At 35.9% G+C, this 24273-nt stretch overlaps 1 protein-coding gene across 1 annotated transcript in view; it reads right to left on the minus strand.

Annotated features, from left to right (window-relative positions):
• LOC104467313 (protein unc-13 homolog C-like) overlaps window positions 1–24273 on the minus strand; it is a gene marked incomplete at its 5' end in the record, with an annotated part of 137902 nt that overhangs the window by 74666 nt on the left and 38963 nt on the right. The window contains 4 exons of the mRNA XM_010081047.1: window positions 2675–2825; window positions 12566–12729; window positions 14207–14322; window positions 16328–16497. Coding sequence (XP_010079349.1) covers window positions 2675–2825; window positions 12566–12729; window positions 14207–14322; window positions 16328–16497 — 601 coding nt within the window. The remainder of the gene's footprint in view (window positions 1–2674; window positions 2826–12565; window positions 12730–14206; window positions 14323–16327; window positions 16498–24273) is intronic.

A 24273-nucleotide genomic window follows, 5' to 3' on the forward strand; every position in this document is an offset into this window, starting at 1 on the left:
GTGCCGTTCTGAAGTAATACTAATGAGAGCTTCTAATTACCAGTGTTCATGTTAGAACATATTCCATAGTCCACTGCACACAATTGTGCAGAAATCCTTGCCAGCCTATGTGAAAACAGCCGGATTGTGGAAGCAGCAAAATCTGATAGCTCTCAGAATGCATGACTGCATCCACACCATGCCTGAAACATCATCGGCACTAATAAGAAAATAGAGTTCTTTGTGCACTCTCATCAGTGGAGCACTAACCTACACCAAAAGCCACTAATTTGGCACAGTTCCCTTCAGGGATCAATCAAAAGGGAATTTTGTCATGTTATAAATCTGTGCTGAAATATTCAGTCAGCCAAATCCATCCCAGCTGCAGCCTGAGGACTTGAATTTGAGATGTTCTTTTTGATGAATGATGTGGAGTTATCCACTAACAAACGCCTTTTGACCCAAGAGAGAAATATAATCTAATATTTTGCCTGTAAGTCACTTGTTTGATAAAAGAACTCCAAATCTCTACTAGTGATGCTTACTACTGACTTTCCATCCATCTGTTGAACTATGAATTGGATTGGAATTTGCGTCAAAGTTAAACAGGCATTAACACGAGAAAGAGGACTTAATCTCTGTCCAATCTGAGGATAAAAGTAACTCTGATCATTAGAAAAATGGGGGGAAAAAAGGAAAATCCAGCAAAAACATTCTAAATTTCAAAAGCTGGATCAAACTCAAAAGTCTAATAGAGCTTAAACATTACAAGAGTAGACTTGTTTCAATAAAGATGTGGAGTCATTCCATAATAAACCATTGATGATCTTACAAAGGAAAACCTGAATAAGAACAGAGCAATATTGTTTTTTATCATGGTAATACAATAATTAAATAATAAATATTCTGATATTGTTTTTTATCTATAAAACTTTTTACTTTACAGTAATGGAGCAATGTTAATATTCCTCTTTCAAAGCAAACCTCTAACAGCAGGAGATAAAGTTCCAGTTCAAGAACATGCTGTCTCCAAACTAAAGACCCAGCCCTGGGTACGTTTGTATGTGAGTACTTCCACCAGACTTAACATTTAAAAAAAAAAAAATTAAAGTAAATAAATATTACTGAATGCACCTGAAAATAGTGGCTTAATGGATTTTTTTTTTCAACAGACTTATGACATGCCTTAAATTTGAAAATATATTAATGTTAGTACTACTTTTGGAGTATTCAGAACTGTTGACTACTTACGGCTGTAAGCAGCAACATGAGACCCTAAGACCATTCAGGATTCATCAATAATAAGAAAAATCAGTCTTTGGTATTGTTACTACACAAAATGAGTGTTATAAATCCTATCTAAAAGGTACTTGTGCATAAAATGCAAACAAATATTTAGTTTCAACCATTTGAGGCCCCATACAAAAAAAATATGCAGGATTGTTGTACTTAATACACTGTTCGCTACAGATCAAAGTTTGTTTCAGCATCCAGAGCAAATTTTCTTTGCAAAACTAAACATTTACACTTTTTTCCAGGCATGGATTAAATTACTTTACTGAGCATAGTCTGGTAATTGTGCTTCTGACTTCTGATGGGAAGACAAGCGCAAAACTAGAGTTAAGTCTTTCCTGGTTTACTAGTCCAAATGTATAATTTACAATGTTTTCTTGAAAATCCTGAAATTCAGAATGTTTTTATTATTCTTAAAACTGGAGAAGAGCATTAATACCTCTAACACTACTTCAAACAACTATAATTTGTATTTAATACATTTCAATTATGTTTAATATTTAATTTCACACCAATAAATGGTATTTTAGAAAACATTACCATGTTCTCATAGCTACTGTTAAATGAAAAATAACTTTTATATCAGCCATACAAAAAAAAAAAAAAAAGGAAGGAATGAATTCATTTTTCATCATCAAGTTGTGTTTATCTGTAACTATCTGACTATATCATGTGTAATAGTAGAGATAAGAAAGCAGCCTCTTTGAATTATTGCTCACCCTTCCTGCTCTCATCTCCCCAGTGAGAGTTGGCGAACAAATTATAATGCAAGGTGACCATTTATTTATTTTTTTTTATCATGTTCAGAGACTAGGAAGTCTACACTGTGAGATACCCACATAAAGTTAGCAACAACAAGAAAAGTACTACCGCATCCTGAGATGCTGGCATTCCTCCTAAAATTTGTGATACCTAAATCCAGGACTTGGACAATGCACTATTATTTCAGCAAAAATAAGTCCATCATTATAGGCTGTTTTGAGAGGAAGAATAGTATTTATGGCTAGCTCCAATAGGTTAATATGAGTTCATTGATGACATGTAGCCCAAGAAAGCAATTGCAACCAATACTTAAGTCTAGTGCAGTAGGTAGCTTGCAATCCCCACTGCAATAAACCCAAAAAACTGATTGCTGAAGATTTTAGTACTATGCAGGTGTGCCAGTGCTTTCTTCCCTAGAGACCTTTCACATCACTGTATAAGGAACTGAATAGTGTATTCCCTAGCTTTTATAGGGATTGATTGTAAAGACCCAGGGTAAAATTTCCAAAAACTAGCAGCAACTCTTATTCTTTAAAATGACAATTTAAAAAATGTTTTAATTTAGAAGTTAATACGGTATCATATATTAGAAAACAAAAGATGAGAACTAGTGTTCTATTAAAAAAGGAAGTCTACTTACCCCAAAGTTAGTAGCTGCAAACCGATCTGAGGCAGATACATTAGTTGCTGCTGTAGTATGAGCATAGAAAGCATTTATATTGGCTAACAATGTGCTCATAACTGCTGGAACACCAGGGCACATATATTTAGAAGACAGACAGGAAAAGTGCCTGCAATTCAAACAAACTGACAGTTATTAAAGACGGCAAAGATTCTGCTCTTTCTCTCACAACAATTTATTTTCAGCTCCAGTGGTGTAACTTTCCAGATACCTCACAGACAATTGTGCAGATACACATGAGGAAAATCCAGACACATTTGATATAATTGCCACTTGTTGCACATTGATATTTTCAAACTGACCAGATCAGATTCACGTTTGCTTCTCACTCTGTTAATCCTAAATACAAAAACATGATGTAACTCTCTTAATTGCTATTAAGCAAGACACTCAGTATTAGACAGAAACTTCAAATCAAACACAAACTTATAAAAAGCCACAAGAAATATATACTCTAGTGGAGAAGAATTTAATTGATGCCAACAAAAAGACTGAAACCAGCATTTTACCGTGGCTTGTATTTTAGGCTACATTATTAATGAAAGGTGAGGAATAAGCAACTTCTGTGTTTGCTGATTCTGGCCCATAAAGTTTAGGTCTGTTAAGCCCAAACCAGCTTCATACTGGGGAATAATGTTTAAGACAAGAGAAAGGCTGTCACTGAGCCTGTTCGGAGCTTCAGGAGAGAAAAGGCTTTATCTGCCATTTCCTGCAGAGGCTGAGGAGACTTACATTCCCTCACAAGCCTGCAACTACCGTCCAGCTCCCTGATGCAGACTGTTTTGATTCCAGAGAGAAGCTACAGCGCTGCCAGTCCTGCGGCACAGTGCTTGGACTAACAAGGGAGATTAAAGCCACAGCGTATCTTTGTGCTGCATGCACACAGCATAGAAACATGGGCATTTACATAGCGAGGTACACTACTGGCATGGGGGGAAGCTCTGAGTGATGAACTCAGATTGATGTTGAGGGCTGAAGCTGGCACTAGGAGACGAAGGACAAAAGATTGGGTGAGCCTCAAATTCCCACTAGGAGCAGTTCAGTTAGAGCTGTTTTAAGGCACTTGTGAGAAGATCTAGCACTGAGCAGTTTCCTTCTGCAGTATGTAGAGCTGCACAGGTCCAGAGTACCAATATGAGGGCTTATGCTCGCATAATGTTGAATTCTACGGTAGGAAAAGGAAGAAGGGAAAGGAAGAAACTGCCACACAAGGTTGCATTGCAGAATGTGAGTACAGCTAGTCCCCAGGCTGAACATTATCTCCCTCGGGATGCCAGCTTTTAGCCATTCCAACCTTTAGAGTTTCTAACTGGAAGCATTTTTTTGGATGGAGTTTCAGCTTCTATTCAGCAGAATCATGAAAGTAAGAATTTGGCCTGAGTGCTCATCACAGGCAAAATAACAGTGTAAAGTGGTTTTCTATTTGGGTTTGAATACTAGTAACCTTTCTGTTCCACTTTCCTTGACGAAACCAAAGACCATTACTGCTCACAGCACCTCAGGCGAGCAAAGGTACGAAAACCTCAATACTGACTTCCATTCAGGTCTGAGTGTATTAAATTATCTCTGATTTTTAAGCAGTCTGCTTCATGGGCAGCTAGGATTTGTTAGGTGAAAATTTTAACACTGCTGAATCAGTAAGAACATAATATCAGGTCACTAAAAAAAAGGTAAACCTGTTGTCAATGTCCAAGTGGGAAGTCATATACAGGTAATTTTCACTAAATTAAAAAAAAAAAAAAGTCAGAAATATTTTGTGTATTCTCTTTGTTTTTTTAGAATACTAAAAAAATTGCAAAGAATATATGACTTAGAGTAGGTCATGTTTTATTTTCTTGATAGTTCTTAAAGCTCAGAATCAGCACAGCAGTTAGACTTCTAACTCAAGTCAGTTTCAAATATTGATAGTTCTTAAAGCTCAGAATCAGCAAAGCATTTAGACTTCTAACTCAAGTCAGTTTCAAATTCTTAAATTGAAATGAAAACTGAGCCTATAGAAATTAAAAGCCCAAACAACTTGCTGTACTGCACCAGCCAAACCCAAAGGTGCAATCTAGCAGCACTGTTTACTTGTTCAAAACAGGAAATGCCTGCTTATAACTTACAGAGACCTTATAAGAAAACATGAGATACAAGATGGATCAAAGATCTAACCCAAGGAGAGTGAACACCATCATTGCAAACCATAAAATCTCAATTTCAAGATTTATAGTTAGGCAGGATTGGCAGGAAGATAAAAGGATAAAAAGTAAATGTGTTGAGATAGGAAAAAGAGTGAAGGCGATTAGCCAAAGAAGATGATGGTGAAAATGAGTATACAATCAAACAGAAGAGGATGAAGAAACACCAATCACTCTGGAGCTCTCTGTATGTCTGAAGGTCCTGATTTGGCAGCAGGTTCCTCTTAGCTGGAGTCTCTGGCTCCTCGCTACTGTTTCTCCTAGGAGCATAAGGCAGAGCAGTGTGCTGGCCCTGAACCACCTGGGCCCTTCTGCCCACCCAAGAAAAAAAAACTAACACAAGGTACAACTGAAGGTCCTGCTGACCTTAAACCAAGCACCCTTAACTGCCGTCACTGCCCAAAAAATCTTCCAGCCACATCAATCAAGATTTTTTTGCATCTTGTATTTGGATTCCTGTTCCTAAAGATACAAAAATGAGCTCTTTATACTTTCTTGCAAGCCTGCACGCAAACTCACTCTACCTGCTTTATGCTTTCTGATACCCTTTTACTGTCTCAGTGGTCCTCTAAATTCCTTCACTATGAGGCCTGCCTCATGCTCTTGCGACTGACCCTGCTCATCATATTCCTGCTTTCTGTTGTTCCAGGGCTGCAGAAACTTGCTTCTGTTAAAGAGACAACAGTTACCTTTCCTAGGGTCTCCCACACCACTGACTTGGTATATTTGCAGATACCTTTGCCATAACCCTTTGAGGTAATCTGCAATTTCACATCTGCCAAATGACTCTTCTTCTGTTAGTCTGTATTTTTTTAAAAGGGAAACTGGGGGAATGGAGCAGCAGAAGGCAGCACACATGAAGTCTCTCTTCCTTCTGCTCTTCCAGTACTCCCCTCTCAGTGCACTCTTGCTACAGATGCTCATCTGCAGATTCAGATATGGGCCTAAAAAAAAAGCTCTGGGCTGTCAGTACCTCATATCATACCAAATCAAGCCCTCTCCAACACTTCCGTTTACTTTGCAAATGAGACATCTAAATTGCAATGTTTACTTCAGAAATCTGTGTCAGGTCACAAATATGTTAAAAAAAGAAGAAAATTCCAAAAGTCCCCAAGTGTCCAGACTCAGGAATCAGGCTTCATTAAAGCACCTGATATCCATTCAGTACCTAGATATCAGAAATGGACACCGTAAAATTATTGACCAAACTGCTCCCCCCAACAGCCTTACTCAATGGAATAGGCTAACAGAACCTGGTAAGATACCTGAAATACAATCTGCTACTTGCAGTAAGGTAAATGTGATGCTGAACACACCACATATCACTGTGGTTCCATGATCACTATGGTCAACATAGGACAAAAGCTTTGGACTCATCCTAGATGTAAAGTCTGCTCCGGCAGGGGGATTGGACTAGATGATCTTTCGAGGTCCCTTCTAATCTCTAACATTCTGTGATTCTGTGTAAAGTGTGTTTTAATTACCAGTGAGTCTTCAAAATGTGTATGCGATCTATAAATTACAGTATTTTTCTATTTTTTTCTAAAAAAATAAAGCATAAGAGATGTATACCAACTGATCCTATAATTGAAAAGCAGTTGTCTGGAAAACTTCTAAAATTGTAATTTTCTAACTTTTTTGCATCTCACTCAAGATAAATCCTCTTATAATTAAGTCAGAATTCCCAAGAAAAAAAGTCATTAATTATGCATGTACAAATACCTAAAGAAAATCCCAACACAAATTAATCTTTGCATGTACAAATACCTAAAGAAAATCCCAGCATAAATTCATCTTTTGCTGCTTTAAAGTATCATTCAAAGTCCCTGAAGTGTTAAGGACATAAGATTTCAACAGGAATGGATACTGGGATGAATCAAACCCTTAATCCCCCTCAGTTGAGCTGAGCTGAATAACTGCTGGATTTTCTAGTTTACCTGGCCAGGCAAAGAGACTGGAAAAGAAGGGATCCAACTGCTGATGGGAAGCAAGAAAGGCAGGGTCATATTAAAGAGAATCTAGGGCTACAGTCTTCATATGTGGAGTCCTTCTATATTTGCAGCCTTTCCAGGTCAATCCAGGAGATCAACTTTGTGGGCTTTCTCTGTCATTAGACTCTTTAAAGTATTTTTCATGCAGGGTTTATCATCACACAGTCTTGAACTGATGGGATGATATATATTGATACTTAAAATTTGTATCGTGGTAGTCAGTGTCCAAAGTGCTTTGCAATATTTTTCAGCATTCCTGTAAGGTAGATCATTAAGTGCTATTATCTGCATTTTACAAAATTGAGAGAAACAGCTCAACTCTACACAGCAAATCAATCACATGGGCCAGGACTAGAACTCATCATTCCCAGCTATGTGGCTCGTAGGGATAACACTAGCAAGCCTTTCCTTCGTTGCCAATATTTTTCAGAAGTGCTTTTAAACACTGCAACGTGAATCTGACAGAAGCGCAGCACAGCTACCTACTCCTTAGGAAGATCCTTCAGTGTATGTCACGTGTTTCCTGTCAACTAGCAGAATAATTTCCTTTGTGTAAAATACAACAGTGATGTGAGGTGATTCTCACCAGTTTCAGGTAACTTCTAAGGTTAATAGTAATCTCACCTGATCTATTCATCACATGCATTTCGAGAAATACATGTAGTGATGATCAGAACTGTTTTTTTAAATATTGACAAAAAATAATTAACATTTACTCTTACCTTTAATTTCCAAAAATCTTCTAGTGGACATAGAGATCCCTAGTGCATAAGGAACTCCAGAGATATGGAGGCACTAATAACCCCACTAGCCTTAGAGTCATACCTATAGCTTCTGCTCTGGTGAGGGGAGGAAGCAGATAAAAGTCTGCAGCAGTCACTATGCAAAAAGCCTCTGAGATTGTATCAATTGCCTACAGGGAACATGACAGACTGGAAAAACGGTTTGGGTCAACATTTTAAGTTCAGAGAAGGTGTCTTCTGCAGGTTCTTCTAATGATTTCACACTGAGCTACCCAAGGCCTGGACTGAGCTCTTACCTTGAAAATAGACTGAAATTGTACCAATTTGTTGTGAGGAAAATTTAAACCTATCGATGTAATTTTTAAATGTCTTTATTATGTTACTGCACCATTCCACCTGTAATTTGGTTAGTGAAACCAATGATAAAGCATCTGTGTCAGCTGACAGGTTATGTGACATTTTGCTTTTCTCTTTCATTTAACTAAAAATCTGTAAAGTTCACAGACCCTATTATCACATGCAATATGGGTCTCGACTCTGCAAGTGCTGATAACCCAAGTAAGAAAACTGCAAGCCACCTGGCTTCCTTCTGCTTGCTAAAACAAATAAATTGAAGAGGAAACTTCCTTCCTTGTTTTTGTAGGTCTCTGAAAACAGCAGCCAATAGCATGACTTATTAACAATTTCTAATAGGCATAACCATTGCTTAGTCTCACATATTTTAGAGCAATAGCTCTCGAGCAAAAGCTAGAGTCATTTGTCTAAAACCAGGCTTGCTTGCTTCAACTTTCTTCCTACAGAATTGCCTGACCAACATGCAGTGCCTGTGACTCTTCCAATCTTTCCCCTAGTGTGAATCAGCAAAGAAAGGCTAATTAATGTGCTGTACTCAGTAAACAAACGCTCTCAGTGAAAATTACTTTAATGGGTGATTTGTGTGCTTTTTGCAGTGCAGCCACATTAATTGAAGACTAGCAGGAGAAGATGGCATAGTTAATGCCCATTAACCTGCTGGAATGAGAACTATGTCGCTGATTTAGAAGCATTAGGTTCTACCTGTGGTGACTCTTGACAGTAAGAAGCAAAGATCTTAATGGCACTTTTATTGCACTTGACTCGACTACACAGTAAATCCAGGATGCTGATGTTATATATAATTTCAGTGTCTAGTCGAACACTGTTTCAGTACGTGCTCTGCTTTTTGCTTTCTAAAGAGAAATAAATTATGTTGAAAGATGAATGAGAAAAAGAAAATTATTTTTTCTTGATAGTGGAGAAGTGGCTTAATATATGCAGATAAATAAACTTCCAGTACGATTCCTTCAAGACATAGAATTTACAGCATAAATCACCATTCATCACTGCAGTCATCAAAATAAGGGACAGCTGGATCACTGAGCTGTACTTCTGGTTTTGTTAATCTATTTTCTGTCATATCTATTTTCTTTCCTATTCTCTCACACATATGTGCTTTGACTTCTGGGAGAATGCACATATCATTTGTGTAGCTAACACTGTCTGTTTGCCTGCTATTCATCACAAAAAAAATACATCTCTTCTGACCCATATAAAAATGGTTTTAACTGTCCTTCATTTCTTTTCCCAATATAGACTCCATGAGGAGTGGAGGAATAAGTGTAAGAAAGAGTGGATTATGGAACCGATACAGGCAAGACTTCAAAGAGCTGCAGTTACTGCAACACAAGCAGGCTTTTTTTGTTGTATTTTGGTTTTGGGTCAGTGGTTAATTATCTATTCACGTGAATTCCATATTTGGTAACTTAAAAGCATATTTATTTGCTTAGGAACTGGGCACTTGGAAACCTTATCTTGACAGTAAGACACCCCTTGTAAGTGGGCATCCTTTAGGGAAGAATGTCTACATTTAGCCTCATAAAAATGTGGATGTCTCTGTCTCCAACAACAAGTGCAATCACGCTTGAATTCATTCTCTTTATAAGTTTAATGAAAAAAGTCTCACTGGGGACAATGACTAAGGCAAAATGTAACCGTCTGTGATAGCCTTTGGGTTGATATCCACATTCCAATAAGTCTTCGGTGCTGCACAGGTAATCTCCTGATCCAGAATCAAACACTGACTCACACATGGCATGTTTTAAATCACAGAAAATGCAGAATTTCTTTGCTAATGCTGGTTGAGAGAGAAAGAGAGCTTGAGCTTTATGTTTTCAGGACTGTTAGTCAACTATTGGACTGATTTTCTGTGAAGCAGTCAGGCACTGAAACAATAAACTGATGTAAATTCTTGTTTATCTTTGCTGAGCTGCCACAATTGTGGCTGATGAGCATACTCAGTGTCTTTGGAAAATGAAGGCTGTCCTTTTGAAATATTATTTCTGTACTTTAAGGGAATAAATATAAATACATATTAATTTGAGAGCCAGAAATAAATCATCTGGGTCTACTAAGAGGATCACAGATGACAAAGCCATCAGCATGAACCTGAAATGATAGACCGAGTGGGGTTGTTTATTACTGTAGCAGAACAGGATTCCAAATTGTTCTAGGAAGTAGTACTTTAGGGAGGTTTAACTAGATTTACGTTGTGTTCAGAAATGCAGAATGGCATATGTTCCTACTCCAGTGTATGCTGTGTACCTATACCTAAAAGGGTCAAGACTGCCTATCATTAAGTGACACTGAAACTTTATGTAATAGGCAATTTTAAAACTTCAAACAAATATGAATTTTAAAAATGACATTCAGGCAAAACCACCTCATTAGCAACACCCTAAAACTCAATTGAGTCTGATACAGTGCATAAGAAGCACGTGGATACTCTCTGGGGTCTGAATCACAGGCTATGAAAGCGAAGTCAGTTTTTGCATTTACAAATTCAAACATTTTAATTTACAATGTTATCATGAGACATGCGGTAGAAACATTCTTCAACTAGATTCTTGAGCACAAAATGCTTACACAATATTCCTTTGGGCCAAGTGATTACATTCAAATTCTCTCTCTGTTGTATGGTAGAAAATTGCTCTTCTTTTAGTAGTCACATAGTTACCAAATGGGATCTGATAATTCTATTTTCCAAATCAAGAAGCTGTACATTTTCTCCCAGCCATTAAAGTTGTTCCAGGAGGAAAAAAGTGATCTTACAAACACAAATAAAACCAACCGATAATAGTCCAAATGAAAATTCCCCATGACAGACCTAGTGTCTTCACTGCTCTTCTCTCCAAAGTTTGAATGCTCTTACTGAGAGACGTCTCTAGATGAATCAGCAAAATAATGTATACAAATATATATGCTTCTCCAAGTATTATCTGAGATTACATTCACTATTGATTTTATTCCTACCTGAAACTGTATTTGGCCTGCCCCTCAAATAGGGATTGTGCATGCAACTTTCTAAAATGTAAATGGACATGGGTATGGGGATAATGAAATCTTAGATTTTATTTCCTCTGTAAATTACCTGTAACTACCAATATCAAATTCACTTTCTTATTACATCTGCCTTCAAATGCCTGGTTTGCAGTCATCAACAGCAAGGAAATTTGATTGAAAAGCTACAGAAGAGACCAAGAACAAAAAGAGGACAAGCCAAAGTAGGTAATTTAACTTAAAATGGCTTGGTTAGGATTTTTGAGTAATGATTACTGAAAAAATATGGTGCAGTACTTGCCCAGCTCTGTGTTAGATATTCAGACTACTTCCTTTTCATTAATATCTGTATATTATGTTATTTACTGATATAAAAATAAAGCATCTTCTTTATATGAAAATATAACCTGTCCATTTCTAACACTGCCAAATGAAGAAGCTTTCTTAAATACTCACATGTCAATTATATTGCTATTTTTGCAGTTATGACTTTTGCTAAATTTCAATTCCTAAAATCAGTTTCAAACTTTCTCTGGAAAATTTCAGAGTACTAGCATTCATCAAAAGATAAAGGAAAAGAATCTTCAAAATATTTTTTCAGTTGAGGTTGTCCATCAAAAATATAGCCACGTTGTATTGAAATAATCAACTACTGGGGCTATAGTTAAGAGGAAACGCTAGTGGTAAACCAGTCCTGCTTTATCTCCTAAGCAGAACAGTAATAACAGCCCTCCCTTCCCATTAATAGCCCTTGACAGTTCATAAAAAACCTTGAATTCATTTTGATACATGTAGCAGGAACAACTCTATCATTTCAGAGATTAACATTTTGGTAAAAATGGCATACCAATATGCTAGTTAATAAGTAACATAACTTGATCAAGATGTAAAGACGTACATAGCTAAAGAGAAGTTAAACATGAAAACCTAAGTATTAATGAAACTTAACGCATGAGTTCCTTCATATGTAGTATAGATATACAATACCACAGGGGAACTGTCCAGCCTAATTAATTCTTCTGTGCAATGTTGTTTAAGGTCCTTAGGGGAAGACCATTAAAAACATATATATTACAAATACCTTCTCTACCTCTCTATTAAATGTACATAAAGCAATCAGACAGCTACTTTAATAGGGACAATGTTGTAACAGGTTCTAATACTGTTTGCATTAATTATTTACATATACTATGGAAGTTTACTATAGCCATTGCTGGTGTTCTGTGATGATTTCTGTACTCCTAGAAAGGAGTACAGAGCTTATGAACCCCTGTTCTACCATCCCAATCCCATGTGGAACAGTGGAAGTCTTTCTGATTCTTGCCACATACCAGTATCATAAGGATTAAGAAATGCATTAGCAGCAATACCAGTAACGGTTTATAAAATGCTTATAATATATCTTAATTCCATTGCAGATGAGAAGAACTTCAATGAGAATCAGATGGACAAAAATTATAAAAAGAATTTTAAATCAGGAATGGGAGTGAAATGGAGAATGAAAGCATGAAGGCTTGGAACTCATCACTTCCCTCACACATATTCTTGACTGTAGAGTAGAAAACCAGATACAATACTTACGTCATAGCTTGATAAATATATTCAATTCCATAGCGCATTGCAAATTCATCTACAATTTCTTGTGCAGCATCATCAAAGTACACCTTCCAGGCTTCATCACCTCTCACTTCAGGGATTTTTACAACACCATTAGATTTAACTTCCGTCAAGTAATGGAATAGATTCTAAACGCAAGAAATGTTTCAAATAAGAATTTTTGGCTTTTCAGTGGCATTCTGAAAGTATATCCTAAATAATATCCTAAATAATAGTCATCAATATGTTCATTGTTAGGTTTGGGGTTTTTTTTAATTCTTTTGAAGACTGGCACTAACTAGTTATTATTTGGTAAATACAAAACCCCAAGACTCTAAACACATTTTTGTAATGGAACCCTGGTACTGCTGGCTTGTGATTCAGCTCCTTGACATAAGTTAACTGTCACAGAGAGACTGCAACATAAAATCATTCAGAAACTTTCTCTACTCTATCATATACCCTTGCTAGTGAATGAAATCACGATGTTATAATGCTCACTACATAATGCTTCGACCTTACTTGGATCTGTGACCGATAAATTTCAAATCCATTGTTTAGGAACTGTCAGCTACAGGAAACCTATCAGAAATACTGCAGAAGCCTCTCAAGTAGTGAAAGGCATGCAATAAAGTTTAGATTTGGCAATTTTAGGACTAAAGCTAGCAGTTAATGTCATTGAATGCTTCTCAAAATACCTAGCTCCATATATATCCACAAACTCAGCAGCAGATTTGATTTCCTATTTTCAGTGACCCCAAAACTTTGAAATAACTTCAATTAATTTTAATTAGTTTTGCTAATTAGTCCATCACTGTCTTGTGGATTATCTTAAAGCAACAGAATTTTGCCATTGACTTCACAGGTCAAAACATTTTCAATATCAGGTCAAAAATCTATGCCGACAAATACCCTGAACATTCAGTTTTGCAAATGGTGAACAATGGGATTTTGTGGATACATACTAGTGCTGAACTTTCAGCCATGTATTATCTATAAGCTTTCAGAAAACACTCGTATTTTCTGAAGAGAACTTTAACGTGGATCACTGTTTGAGGGAAGAGGAATCAAATACAAAGAAAATCTTTTGAAAGGCACGCTGGTTTATCAGTGATGGTTCTTTTTTTAATGTTGACAAAAGCAATCTAGACAATAGGAAAACAAAATTTTGTATTGTCTAAGCTTATCCTAGCTTTTTCTCGCTCTCCCCAAAATATGAATTAATGTAGCAGGAAGGAAGTCCTTTACAATTAACAGCTATATTTCTGTAATATACAGAAATGGTTGTACCTTCTTGATGTTAGGAAGCATGTGTGAAGCATTAAAATGCTACAACAAAATACAGTATGGGGAGAACTTAACTGAATCCACCTTTTTTTTTTTTTTTTTTTTTAACTCCTACTGGCAGGAATGATCTGTTGGTGTTCTGTTCTGCCTTTCACTCTGAACGTGGTACGCCATCAGCAATACAAAGTGGGAAATCTAAAATAAACTTAGTTAGTTACTGTTAGTAACAGCAGTTATTTGTTTCAGTGTTCTAATGTTCTGCAGCCTTTTTTCCTTATGTATGCAACAACTGAATAGTAATTTCAGTGTAGGATGCTTTCTTTAACTTCTCCAACATACCTCATGTAGACAGGTGTACTGCACATGGTAGGGAGCAACTTTCTCCTCTCCTTTTATTTCAACATTGATTTTCAATCTAATGGCACCAGAGACAGCTGATTTATCTGTTCGCTTTTCTGAAGAACAGAAAAACAATATATTAGTAACTACCAAGAATACATATATGTCATCTGAAAAACTTTCATAAATCCTTCTAGCTTAATTAGAATGGTTTTTAAAGCCAGAAAGCCCTAGTGTTGAGAACAAGAGAATTATTTAAATACCTCATACAGTTCAGGCCATGAAGCAGAATATCAAACTAGCAAAGAACCTTTCTTATTTTATCTGACAAATTCAAAGTAGGCCCTACAGTGCTTTATTTAACAATTTTCCCTTTTCAATAGAAATTATATCCTTTTTCTATCTGCTACCTGTGCTAATTATTATTATTATTTTAATTATTGATATTTTCCTTTAGTTATGAAGACTTCAGCAACAACCTGGCTACTATGTCTGAGAGAAACTAAAAATGTTCTTAGCGAAACTGAAGTACAGAGCTAAGCTGAATCTTACAGAAGAAATTATATAAAGAACTTTGTTTTCACTATCTGTACTAGTCTGTTTAGTTGCTGCCACTCATTGCAGAGGTTACTGATCTTTGACTCCAGTTTTCACTTTTCCAAACCACTCTAGCAGTGTAACTGAGTGAACAGGTATTAAAATTTTTATGATTCTTTCACGAAGTACTGTGATATGAATGGTGATGAATGATACAATTAATAAAATTAGTATTCCACAAATCTAATTGTTTTTTTCGTTATTTCACTCCTCTTTCCTCTGTATGATGCGAGATACTGCATCTATCAGAATAAAATATGCCATTCTTTTTAGAATATTAGAATTATCATGAGCCATTTACCAGTATTTCTTTTTAGATTCTGACTGAAAGGTTTTCATTCTAGATGCTTCCTTTTGCAGACCACAGACTTTCAATGTTACTATTAAACTGCTTCCAGTCAAATCAGTTCATCAAGATTTGTTTTAAAAATCCATTTCAAACTGATATAAATACTGATATAAATTATTGTAAGTCATTGAAATTTTTGAAGGAATAAAATTCAGGATTCAAAAAGACCCAATTATCTTACTTTTAAAAATCTCATCATAAATAGGAAATAAAGCAAAGCTTTTTTTTCTTTGTCAATAAGAAATCAAATAGTTCCCTGACACATCTATGTGTGTCACTGGGAAACAAAACACTAGACAGGGAAACAAGGACAGTTGATTAGGAAACAAACGCTCTACAATTTCACAAAATTATGTCACATAATTCACCCAAAGTTTTCACAGAGCAGGCAACCTAGATAAAAAGGCTACTATCAAATTTTTATTATCAAATATAGGAGATTAACTTTTAAAGGGCTACTCCAGAACATTTAGTGCACCCAAAGAGATTTTTAGAATTAAAGAACAGTTGTATGCTTAGATTTAAATAAAGGAAATGTATTCTGAGACACACTTTTATTCATTTATTCCTGGTTTAAAGAATGATACTTCTTAAGACCTGTCTAGACAAGAAAGTGCAGTCACTAAGGGCAACAGAGAGCATTTTGAGTTTCAGCAGACTGTCTTCAGCTTATGACTGCATGTAAACACATTTGACGTGTACAGAACAGAAAACTCAAGGAAGCAAGCTTCATGAGGAAACACAGGTGTAAACATAGAGAAAACCAAAGATGGTTAGGCCCAGAATGGTATATAAATAATTCTAAAAATATGTGATAATATGAATGTGGACAACAAGCAAAATATTTGCTAGATTTTTCTATGCATCTTTGTAGATGTATTTCCCACAGAATGCTACTGTGAATGGTCTAGTCTGAAATGTTGTGTTTTCTTAAATATTTTTAATTTTGCATTAAAATGTAATATTTTTTCTTTGATATTGTTGTGATTAGTCTGCTCTCTGTAATTGCCATAATCTGGATCAAAACCAAGAAAGTATCTTTCATTTTCAAATCAACATGTAATATTTAAGATTTTAAAACTTGTATATTGGTACAAAAGCTATAGATTTTCACAAATCTATAGATGCTGAAATTCTACTTAAATTAGTTTTAAAAAAATCAGTAAGAATCATACCTAAGTTATACCATACATCCATTTCTCCACTCAGTGTTCTTACTTCAATGATTGTTTGCCCGAGGAAGTCATCTGATTCCTTTTTGAAATGTTGTTTTACTCTAGATTTGATGTCATCATCTTCATCCCATACTCTCACTTTTATTCTATCTGTAGAGTTATGGCATTCACTGTAAAAATAATAATAAAATATAAAACGTGAGTGATACATAAGCTACATACATTTGGACGGCTGTCTAATTCACTGTCCTTGATTTCCATATACTTGCTTAACTGCATGAAGCAGCAGAATACAAAAAACCTGCAAGATTCAGTGAAATAAAAGCCACACCACATCGCCAGGGACAAAACCGCAACTACTATATATAAGAAAAGTAAAGAGATTAACTTGACTGAATTACATATACACACAGACTGTATTTAGGAATGTCATTAACTCCTCATTAAAATTATTAACTAATTTACAACGTGTACTTTTCGATGCTATTATTTAACAAATATCTTAGGAAAAATACAATTGCATCAGGTTTAGTATTTTAGAAATGCTGTGTAGTATGTACACTAGACCACAAAAGTAGTAGCCTAGAATGTTATAATATAAAAAGTGAGAAAATTTTAAAGAATATTTGCAGTACATGTCAGGAAGTTTTGGGGAAAAAAAAAACACATAAAACCAAACAAAAACCAAAAAACCCCAAAAAGCAACAAGTATGAGAAAACATCACAGCAAGACAAGACAGGCAAACAGGAAAACTTACAGAAGTAAGTAGCTGCTTTCTTTAAAAGACATATTACTTTTCTCCAAGACCTCCATTCCCTGGCAAGGAACAGGAGTAGGGACAGACTGCCACATACTAAAAAAATTCCCTGCAAATTAAAGTGGCTTACTAACCCCTCGTGAGCCGCATGGATTTCAGAAACTACTGGATGTATGAGACAGTGAGGTGGCTTCACTTGCAGTCTGCAGAGTTCCCAGTGGGTACAATTTTGTATTCCCAGCTCCATCCTGCATATATTTGCACAGAAATGGAAAACAAACTCTATTGCTGCTTGTTCCTATAAGCCACAATGAGGACTGTTTACTATTGGTCAGTGTTAGCCTTTGATGACTTCATTGGAATATCCTAACATTGACTACAGAAATCTGTGGTAGTGAAAAACTTTCCGGTGGCATTTAACGGCTAGAACAGACCTGGCATCTGTTGTAAACCCTGTCGTACTCATGCATCCATAGTAACTGGGTTGTTTTTATTATATCTATTCAGTAAGGCTACAAAAATACTTCTACCATTATGAATCTTTGGTTATCTTTAAATATAGTTTTAAAGTGCAGCAGCAAATCTTCATCTTCAGCAAGGTCTTAGCTTGACACTAGATTAAGAGTTCTTACTTGAATTCTGTTCCAAGCACTATCACTGCTCAGCGATCTCAGTGTTTCCAGCATTAAAACAGTAATACTATAACTTATCTCCCAACTGGCACCCCTCTGGGGTGTTCTAAGAATTAATTAGTGGTGGTAATGGGCTTTGGAAGTATAAAGTGCTTTAAATGGTATTATTACTGTCAAGGCCAATCAGTCACTAAAAATAGCATGCACAGCTTTTAGTCTGCTTTGCCGTGACATCATTCAGTATCACAGAAATGCTCGTGTCTGCCTGTATTCCAAATTTTAACATTGCAGATATCTCTGGTAATTAAAACCCACATTGTTCAGTGATTACCAAAGCTAATGAAGCTTAGTTGCCTTTTGTCTTATGACTGGCTTCCCTGACATCTAACAAACTGCTATCAGCTGTTGAATCTTCTCCCATAATTGGGATTTTCATAAATTACCACTTCATATAGACTCCCTGGCATCTATTATGGGGTGAGCTCATACTGAGGATGCTGTTAGGATCTCATTTCTGTCTGACCACCTATTTTCATAGAACACAACGGACATAGTATCAGGCAATCTGTGAAATTTCTCGGACTGATCACAAAATCCAAAAGTTATTGGCAAGGACATAAAATATAGGAAGACACAGATCAAATAAACACCTTTGCCGTAAGAAACTAGGCTAAACCCAGAAACCATTTAATTTTCCTAAAATATAGCCCTGAATTATTGCTTAACATGGCTAGAGTCCTGAATTGCATTTAGCTGTGCACCCAACAGAAATATTAAACATGGGATTTCTACAATGGTATAGGGAGATCCCTCACTGGTGAGGCATTTATGTGACCCTCATCACCGTATCGGTACTTTTAGTAGAAATCTTGTTCCTGCTTTGCTTCTCAGGGAGATGCTGCATATAAAAAAATCATTAAACAGTACTTCAGTACAAACACCATATTTTTATTTTCCCGAGACAACACCAATTTCCCTCTGATGTACACTTAGCTGATTAATGAATATTTATTCAGATGGTCATAATGACTGCACTTTCCCCTGATATCCCCATTTTTCTCTCCCACATGTTTTTCTCCTTTAATCTTGGGTCAGCAAAACATGGTGAAACCTATCACAACCAATGGGTTTACTCCCATGTTCATCTCTGTGTCTAAACCTTTATCTCTCCTAAATGTTTGCAATGTTCCTGTGCGAGACCCCAAAACCAGCACAGATTTGTGATGCAAGAATGGAAGGGTGGATGAACATGTATTTCTACTGGCCTGCCCAGTGAGAAAGCAGGAAGATTTACTATTAAAGTTACAGAGCTGCCTCTTCATGATTCTACTTACCTGTCCAGCCCCTCAGAAAAAGCAGTATATAATGAGATGCACATTCTGCATTAGTCACTGGTCACATCTGTTCAGAAGCTCTGTGGCTTTGCAGAAAGCATTGGATGGGACTTCTGCTTCCTCTGTTCAGGAAAATCAGCCCAGGGAACTCAAGGCAATGCTATTTTCAGTGTTCCTCTTCTAGCTACTCCCCTTTATATGCTCAGTAAAACTGTTCAATAAGGTGTGATACAGAAAGGTGACAAGTGAATTGTTCTTTAGCACATAGAGGATGAAGACACTGATGCTTCTGAAAGCTAGAAAAGCTGCAGTATATTCAGAGATGCTAGACAGAGGAGATAGTTTTAATAATTTATCAAAAGTCTGGTGAAGCTACATTACTTCTGCATTTACAGAATGCTGCACAGACATGAAATATTCCTCACAACATTCCTGCCTGTTCTAATGGCTAGAGTAATAAAAAATGTAATAATAAACTATCTTTACTATAGCAGTCCCATGTCAATTTAATAGTAGATGCACTGGCATGATCTGATGGTACACCTCATCCAAGAGATCTGCACCCAGTGTTAAAATAACAACTAATTGATACTGTGCTATTTTAGTAAAGACATAAGCACAGTAAAATACACTATCTTGGTGAAATTCTGTAAGCAATCAGCACACAAATTAGGCTATGTCTGAGATGCAGAACTTGACTGACAAGCCTTTGCAACACCTTTGCCTGCTCACTTCCATTTTGTAGTTTGACCATTTTTTTTTTCCTAAATCAACTTTTAACCAATCATTTCACAAATGAATAGTCTAAAAATCAAACATAAACTACTGTTAATCAGAGGTCCAAAGAAGTGGAGAAAAATATCTTCTGACATAATAAGATAGACAAATCCATTTAGAACTGCTCTTGTATTCCTTGAGCACTCAGCTAAGTAGTTCAAGAGTAGACAGCTAGTGGTAGCAAAGCTTTGAATAACTTCTACTCTAATAGGAAACTTTTCAACACCACAGATAATGACCAGGCTCTTTCTAAAAAAAATCCTCAAAAGTGACAGAACAAAGAAACGTAAAAAAGGGAAGCATTATATTATTCTTTCTCCAATTTTACAATTGTGATAATGATTCACAGACAGATTAAATCACTCTATAAGTATCAGTAAGCAGTAAAGAAACTGCTCTCTCACAGTGCCCATTCCTCCTTTTCAGAATATATTCAGCCTTTTTTTTTTCTCCTGAAGCTTTAGCATGCATTTTTATTCCAAAGAGTTCTTATAAAAAATAGAGAAGCATAAGTTTCTTCTACAAGCGTTCTCTCTGCTCTCCAATGAGGATTTCTAAGATCCAAACACTATTAACCCGCATAATTTTCCAGAAATATAAAAACCAGAGTCAACATGACTTGCCAAAGCTCCAGAGAAGTCACTCTAGTTATTGATGGTCAAACCTGAAGATCTTTTCATTTGTTGTCAATAGGCTACTTCAGCTGAAGACTGCCAGCCTGCCTATGTAAGAGCGCTTGCTGAAGAATCACCGGGGTCTACTGTAATTGAAGTACATAACTTTTGTTTTTTGCTGTATTTTGTTTTCAGTTTCTTTCTCTGGTAGCTTCTATTTCTGTTTAGCCTGTTACAAAAATACCTGACTACATTAAGGCATGTAAAGAAAACATTATACATACCAATAGCTCCATAGTCTCTCAGGAAATCTATCTATTCCATTACTTCACTAGCCCCGCTGTTGTCAAACCTTTTCTGCAGTCTGATTTAAGCGTCTCTGAACAGAATTTGTGCCTATTACTTCTCGTTCTACTATAACAGTAGATTGTTCTTGTTCTTTTTCTACTATAACAGGAAAACAGATTGTTCCTTTCCTCTTTGCAGGAGAAAGGATGTGTCTAAAGACATCCTTAACTCCACTACTTGCTTCTTCTCTAGTCTGGACAGTCCCAATTCTTTAACAGTGTGGTCACGGGCCATGCTTTCTGATAAAGTAGAATGAGACTAATTATGCCTTTTCTTGCATTAGTTTACTCTGTCATAACAAAAAGAGAGTTCTATAAAATTCACCTGGATTGACAGCAGTTTGAAAAAAAAAACTCGGACCAAACATGCTGTACCATGAAATTGAAAAACATTATTGCCGAACAAACAATTTATTATTTGAATTGGTTCTTAGAGGTATTCCACTCTCTTGTTTTGGGGTGAGGCTATGAGATACAGTTACTTTAATTAGTAGGACATCTTTTAGAGACTTGTCTGCTTATTAAAGAATTTTTAGAATGGATAAATTGAGAAAACTAACGTGCAGATTTCTATTACCCAAGTGTTTTTTTGTAACATAATTCTCTGCTATATACTCTTGCTTAAACAATCCTTAAGCTGTTTCAACAATTCTCACAAGACTGTGTTTAGATATCACTGGAAAGTGGAACACCATTTAAACAGTTAACCCATCTTCAGGTACAGTGCAGATTATACTTTTCAGAAGTCAGTTCAGTTCATCAAGAATGTATAAAATGACAGCAGGAAAGGACTTTGGTAAGGTCCTCGTCATATTTATTTTCTATACATAGCTTCTTATAGTATTTCTTTAAACGGATCCACAAATCACTTTTTTTTTTTTTTTTTTTTTAAAAAAGGCAGTAGAAATAAACTGTGCAAGTGCTGCTCTTTAAGGTAATTCTAAGGCAAGAACATCCACAGCTGGATGCCTGAAATAGCTGCCAGAAATTCTCACTTCATCAGAAACTTCAGACTTAAATATCCAAAATATAGAGCAGTTGAACAGCTTCTCTGACCAATACAGAGACTTTAACTATCATGGTCTCTAATTTACATGAATGTTGTTTGATGATAGAGGATACTTTTTCCCAGTATTATCTGACAAAACATATAGCAGTAAGAGTTCTCAGCAACATTCTAGTTTGTTTGAACAAACAGGTTTTTTTCTGGAAACAATTGTAAATCCTCCTTCTATTGGATTTTATGTCTGCATTGATATTTTCCATATATCACCAGGAAATCATCAAGAATGTCAGAAATCAGACAAATTCTAACAGTTTAGGGGTGACCATAATATTGGCCAGGTGGTAACTGTAGTTTAAAAAACCCCCTTCTATTTGATCTAATTTAAATCAATTTGATCAATTATTTTCATGCACTGAAAGGAGTAATAGATATCCAATGAAGTTATTTATCAGAGCCATATGGTGGCCTAGTGACACCCAAAATAGAAAGAATAAGTAATGTAAAATAATAACCCAGTTGTATGGAAGACTTCTGTATTATACAACTGTATCTGAGGCGTTAAATGAATGGTCAGAGGAAACATGATACCTGCAAACTCTGAAAGGCAATTTGGACATGTGTGCTTGCTAGACAACGCTGCCAGAAAAAAAAGCAGATTTCCATATTTCAGCAATCAACTGCTGAAAAGTCAAGAAAAAAAAATGAGTGGAGAAGAGTTTTATTATAGTGTATAGATCTAAAAATTTGGACGAAACTGAAAACTATGCAGCCAAAATATCTCTTCGTTGTAACCAAAAATTAAAAAGGCAGTCCCTTTTCCCATATCAGATGCCACACTCAGCCAGAAGAGGGAAGATGACAGATAGCTGCAAGACTCTTCCTTTCCTCTGGCATTGAAAAAACTCTCCTATGACTGGTATTTTACTGAAAAAATAAAAACTGCTATGTTATCTCCTTTCTAATAATGCCAATAGAAAGGATCAAAACCCTTTACCACCTATATTACATTCATTAAAGTAGCATCTGCTCACTTATTTACTTCTCTATCTTGTACACAAAAATTATACATTTCAAGGAAAGATGCATTCTTCCTCTGAAAGTCTCGGTTTCTAACTGAGATGCAAGCAGCTATATGTAAACTCTACTTTAGTTATGGTTTATGGGTTTCCATGTTAAAATCTATGCCAGTATCCCATGGTCATTTAGCAGAGGGTTACATTACATTTTGTTGGAAACTTTCACTCTCTGCCTACCGTACAACCATATTGGGGTTATGTGTGATTCTGCAAACTACAACTCTGTCCCAGCTCTGTCTGCTGTGACAAAGCAAGCGCGCGGTAGGGAGCCAACCTCCCAAGTCCTTGTTTTGGAACAGATGGGGAGATTGAAATGAATGTTTTGGTATTACAAGTAAATATATGATTGTAAGATTTTGAGATATATTTTATTTATGCAATTTATCATTTAGGAGTTATAATTGTGATTAGTATTTGATTTTAAATAGGACTATCAAATATCACTAGTAGAGCCTAATTTAAACTTCCTGAGTCAATGAAATAGTGATATTGATATACTTTAGATTTAATCTTGTGGTTAAACATTTATAATTTATTTAATACACTTTAGAAATTCTCATATACGTTCAACGGAAATCCAATGCATTAAATAAGTCAGGGAGATGACTTTATTTTAGAAAGTACAAGTGCCATAAAAATGATTGAAAATGTATTCAGTTCAAAGCAGTTACTCAGGAAATTTATGCTATAGTAGAGTTTGGGGTTTTTTATTAATGTTATTGGTAGAGCAGCAGATGATAGCAATACTTAGTGCTAGGTGGAAAAAAAAAAAAAAGTAATATTTTCAAGTTTCCAGGGATTTTATGGTAACCCTGCTCATATCTTTGAGAAAATACATTTAAAACATCATACCACATTTGCTGAATTGCTTGTCCAACTTTTGACATTATGCAACTCAGACAATAAAATGAAAGAAAATAATTAATCTCCTACCTTTGGTTACTCACAGTCATTCAATGAGATGTGACACTTCAACTGTTACTGGACTTATATATATGAAAATAACTTTAAAAGAAAACATGATCGGTATAGGGGAAGTTTGTAACAAGTTTTTGAATGTGTGCTTTCTCTGAATTAACTATTCATTTGTAGTACTGGCCTTTGAATCTGTGAATGGATCGGACACACCTTGTTTAACACAGTTGGATGACCTAGTACTTTTTTCCAGACAAACAGAAGCAGCATCTTGGGCCATAATTCCTTCAAACTCAGTAGTGAAATTACAACCTCCTCAACAACAAGGGACCAGATTTTAATCAAAAAATAGGGAAGATAAAATAGCTGTTGTGCTACGTGATAAGAAGCTAAGCTCTCATGTTACGACACTGCACCTTCTTGAAGAAAACAGAGCTTTATTTCAAATGCCTGAACCCTAACAGAAATTGTTTCCATGGTTTATCTT

The sequence above is a fragment of the Pterocles gutturalis genome, unplaced genomic scaffold (genome assembly GCF_000699245.1).
Source record: "Pterocles gutturalis isolate BGI_N339 unplaced genomic scaffold, ASM69924v1 scaffold2694, whole genome shotgun sequence".
NCBI lineage: Eukaryota > Metazoa > Chordata > Aves > Pterocliformes > Pteroclidae > Pterocles > Pterocles gutturalis.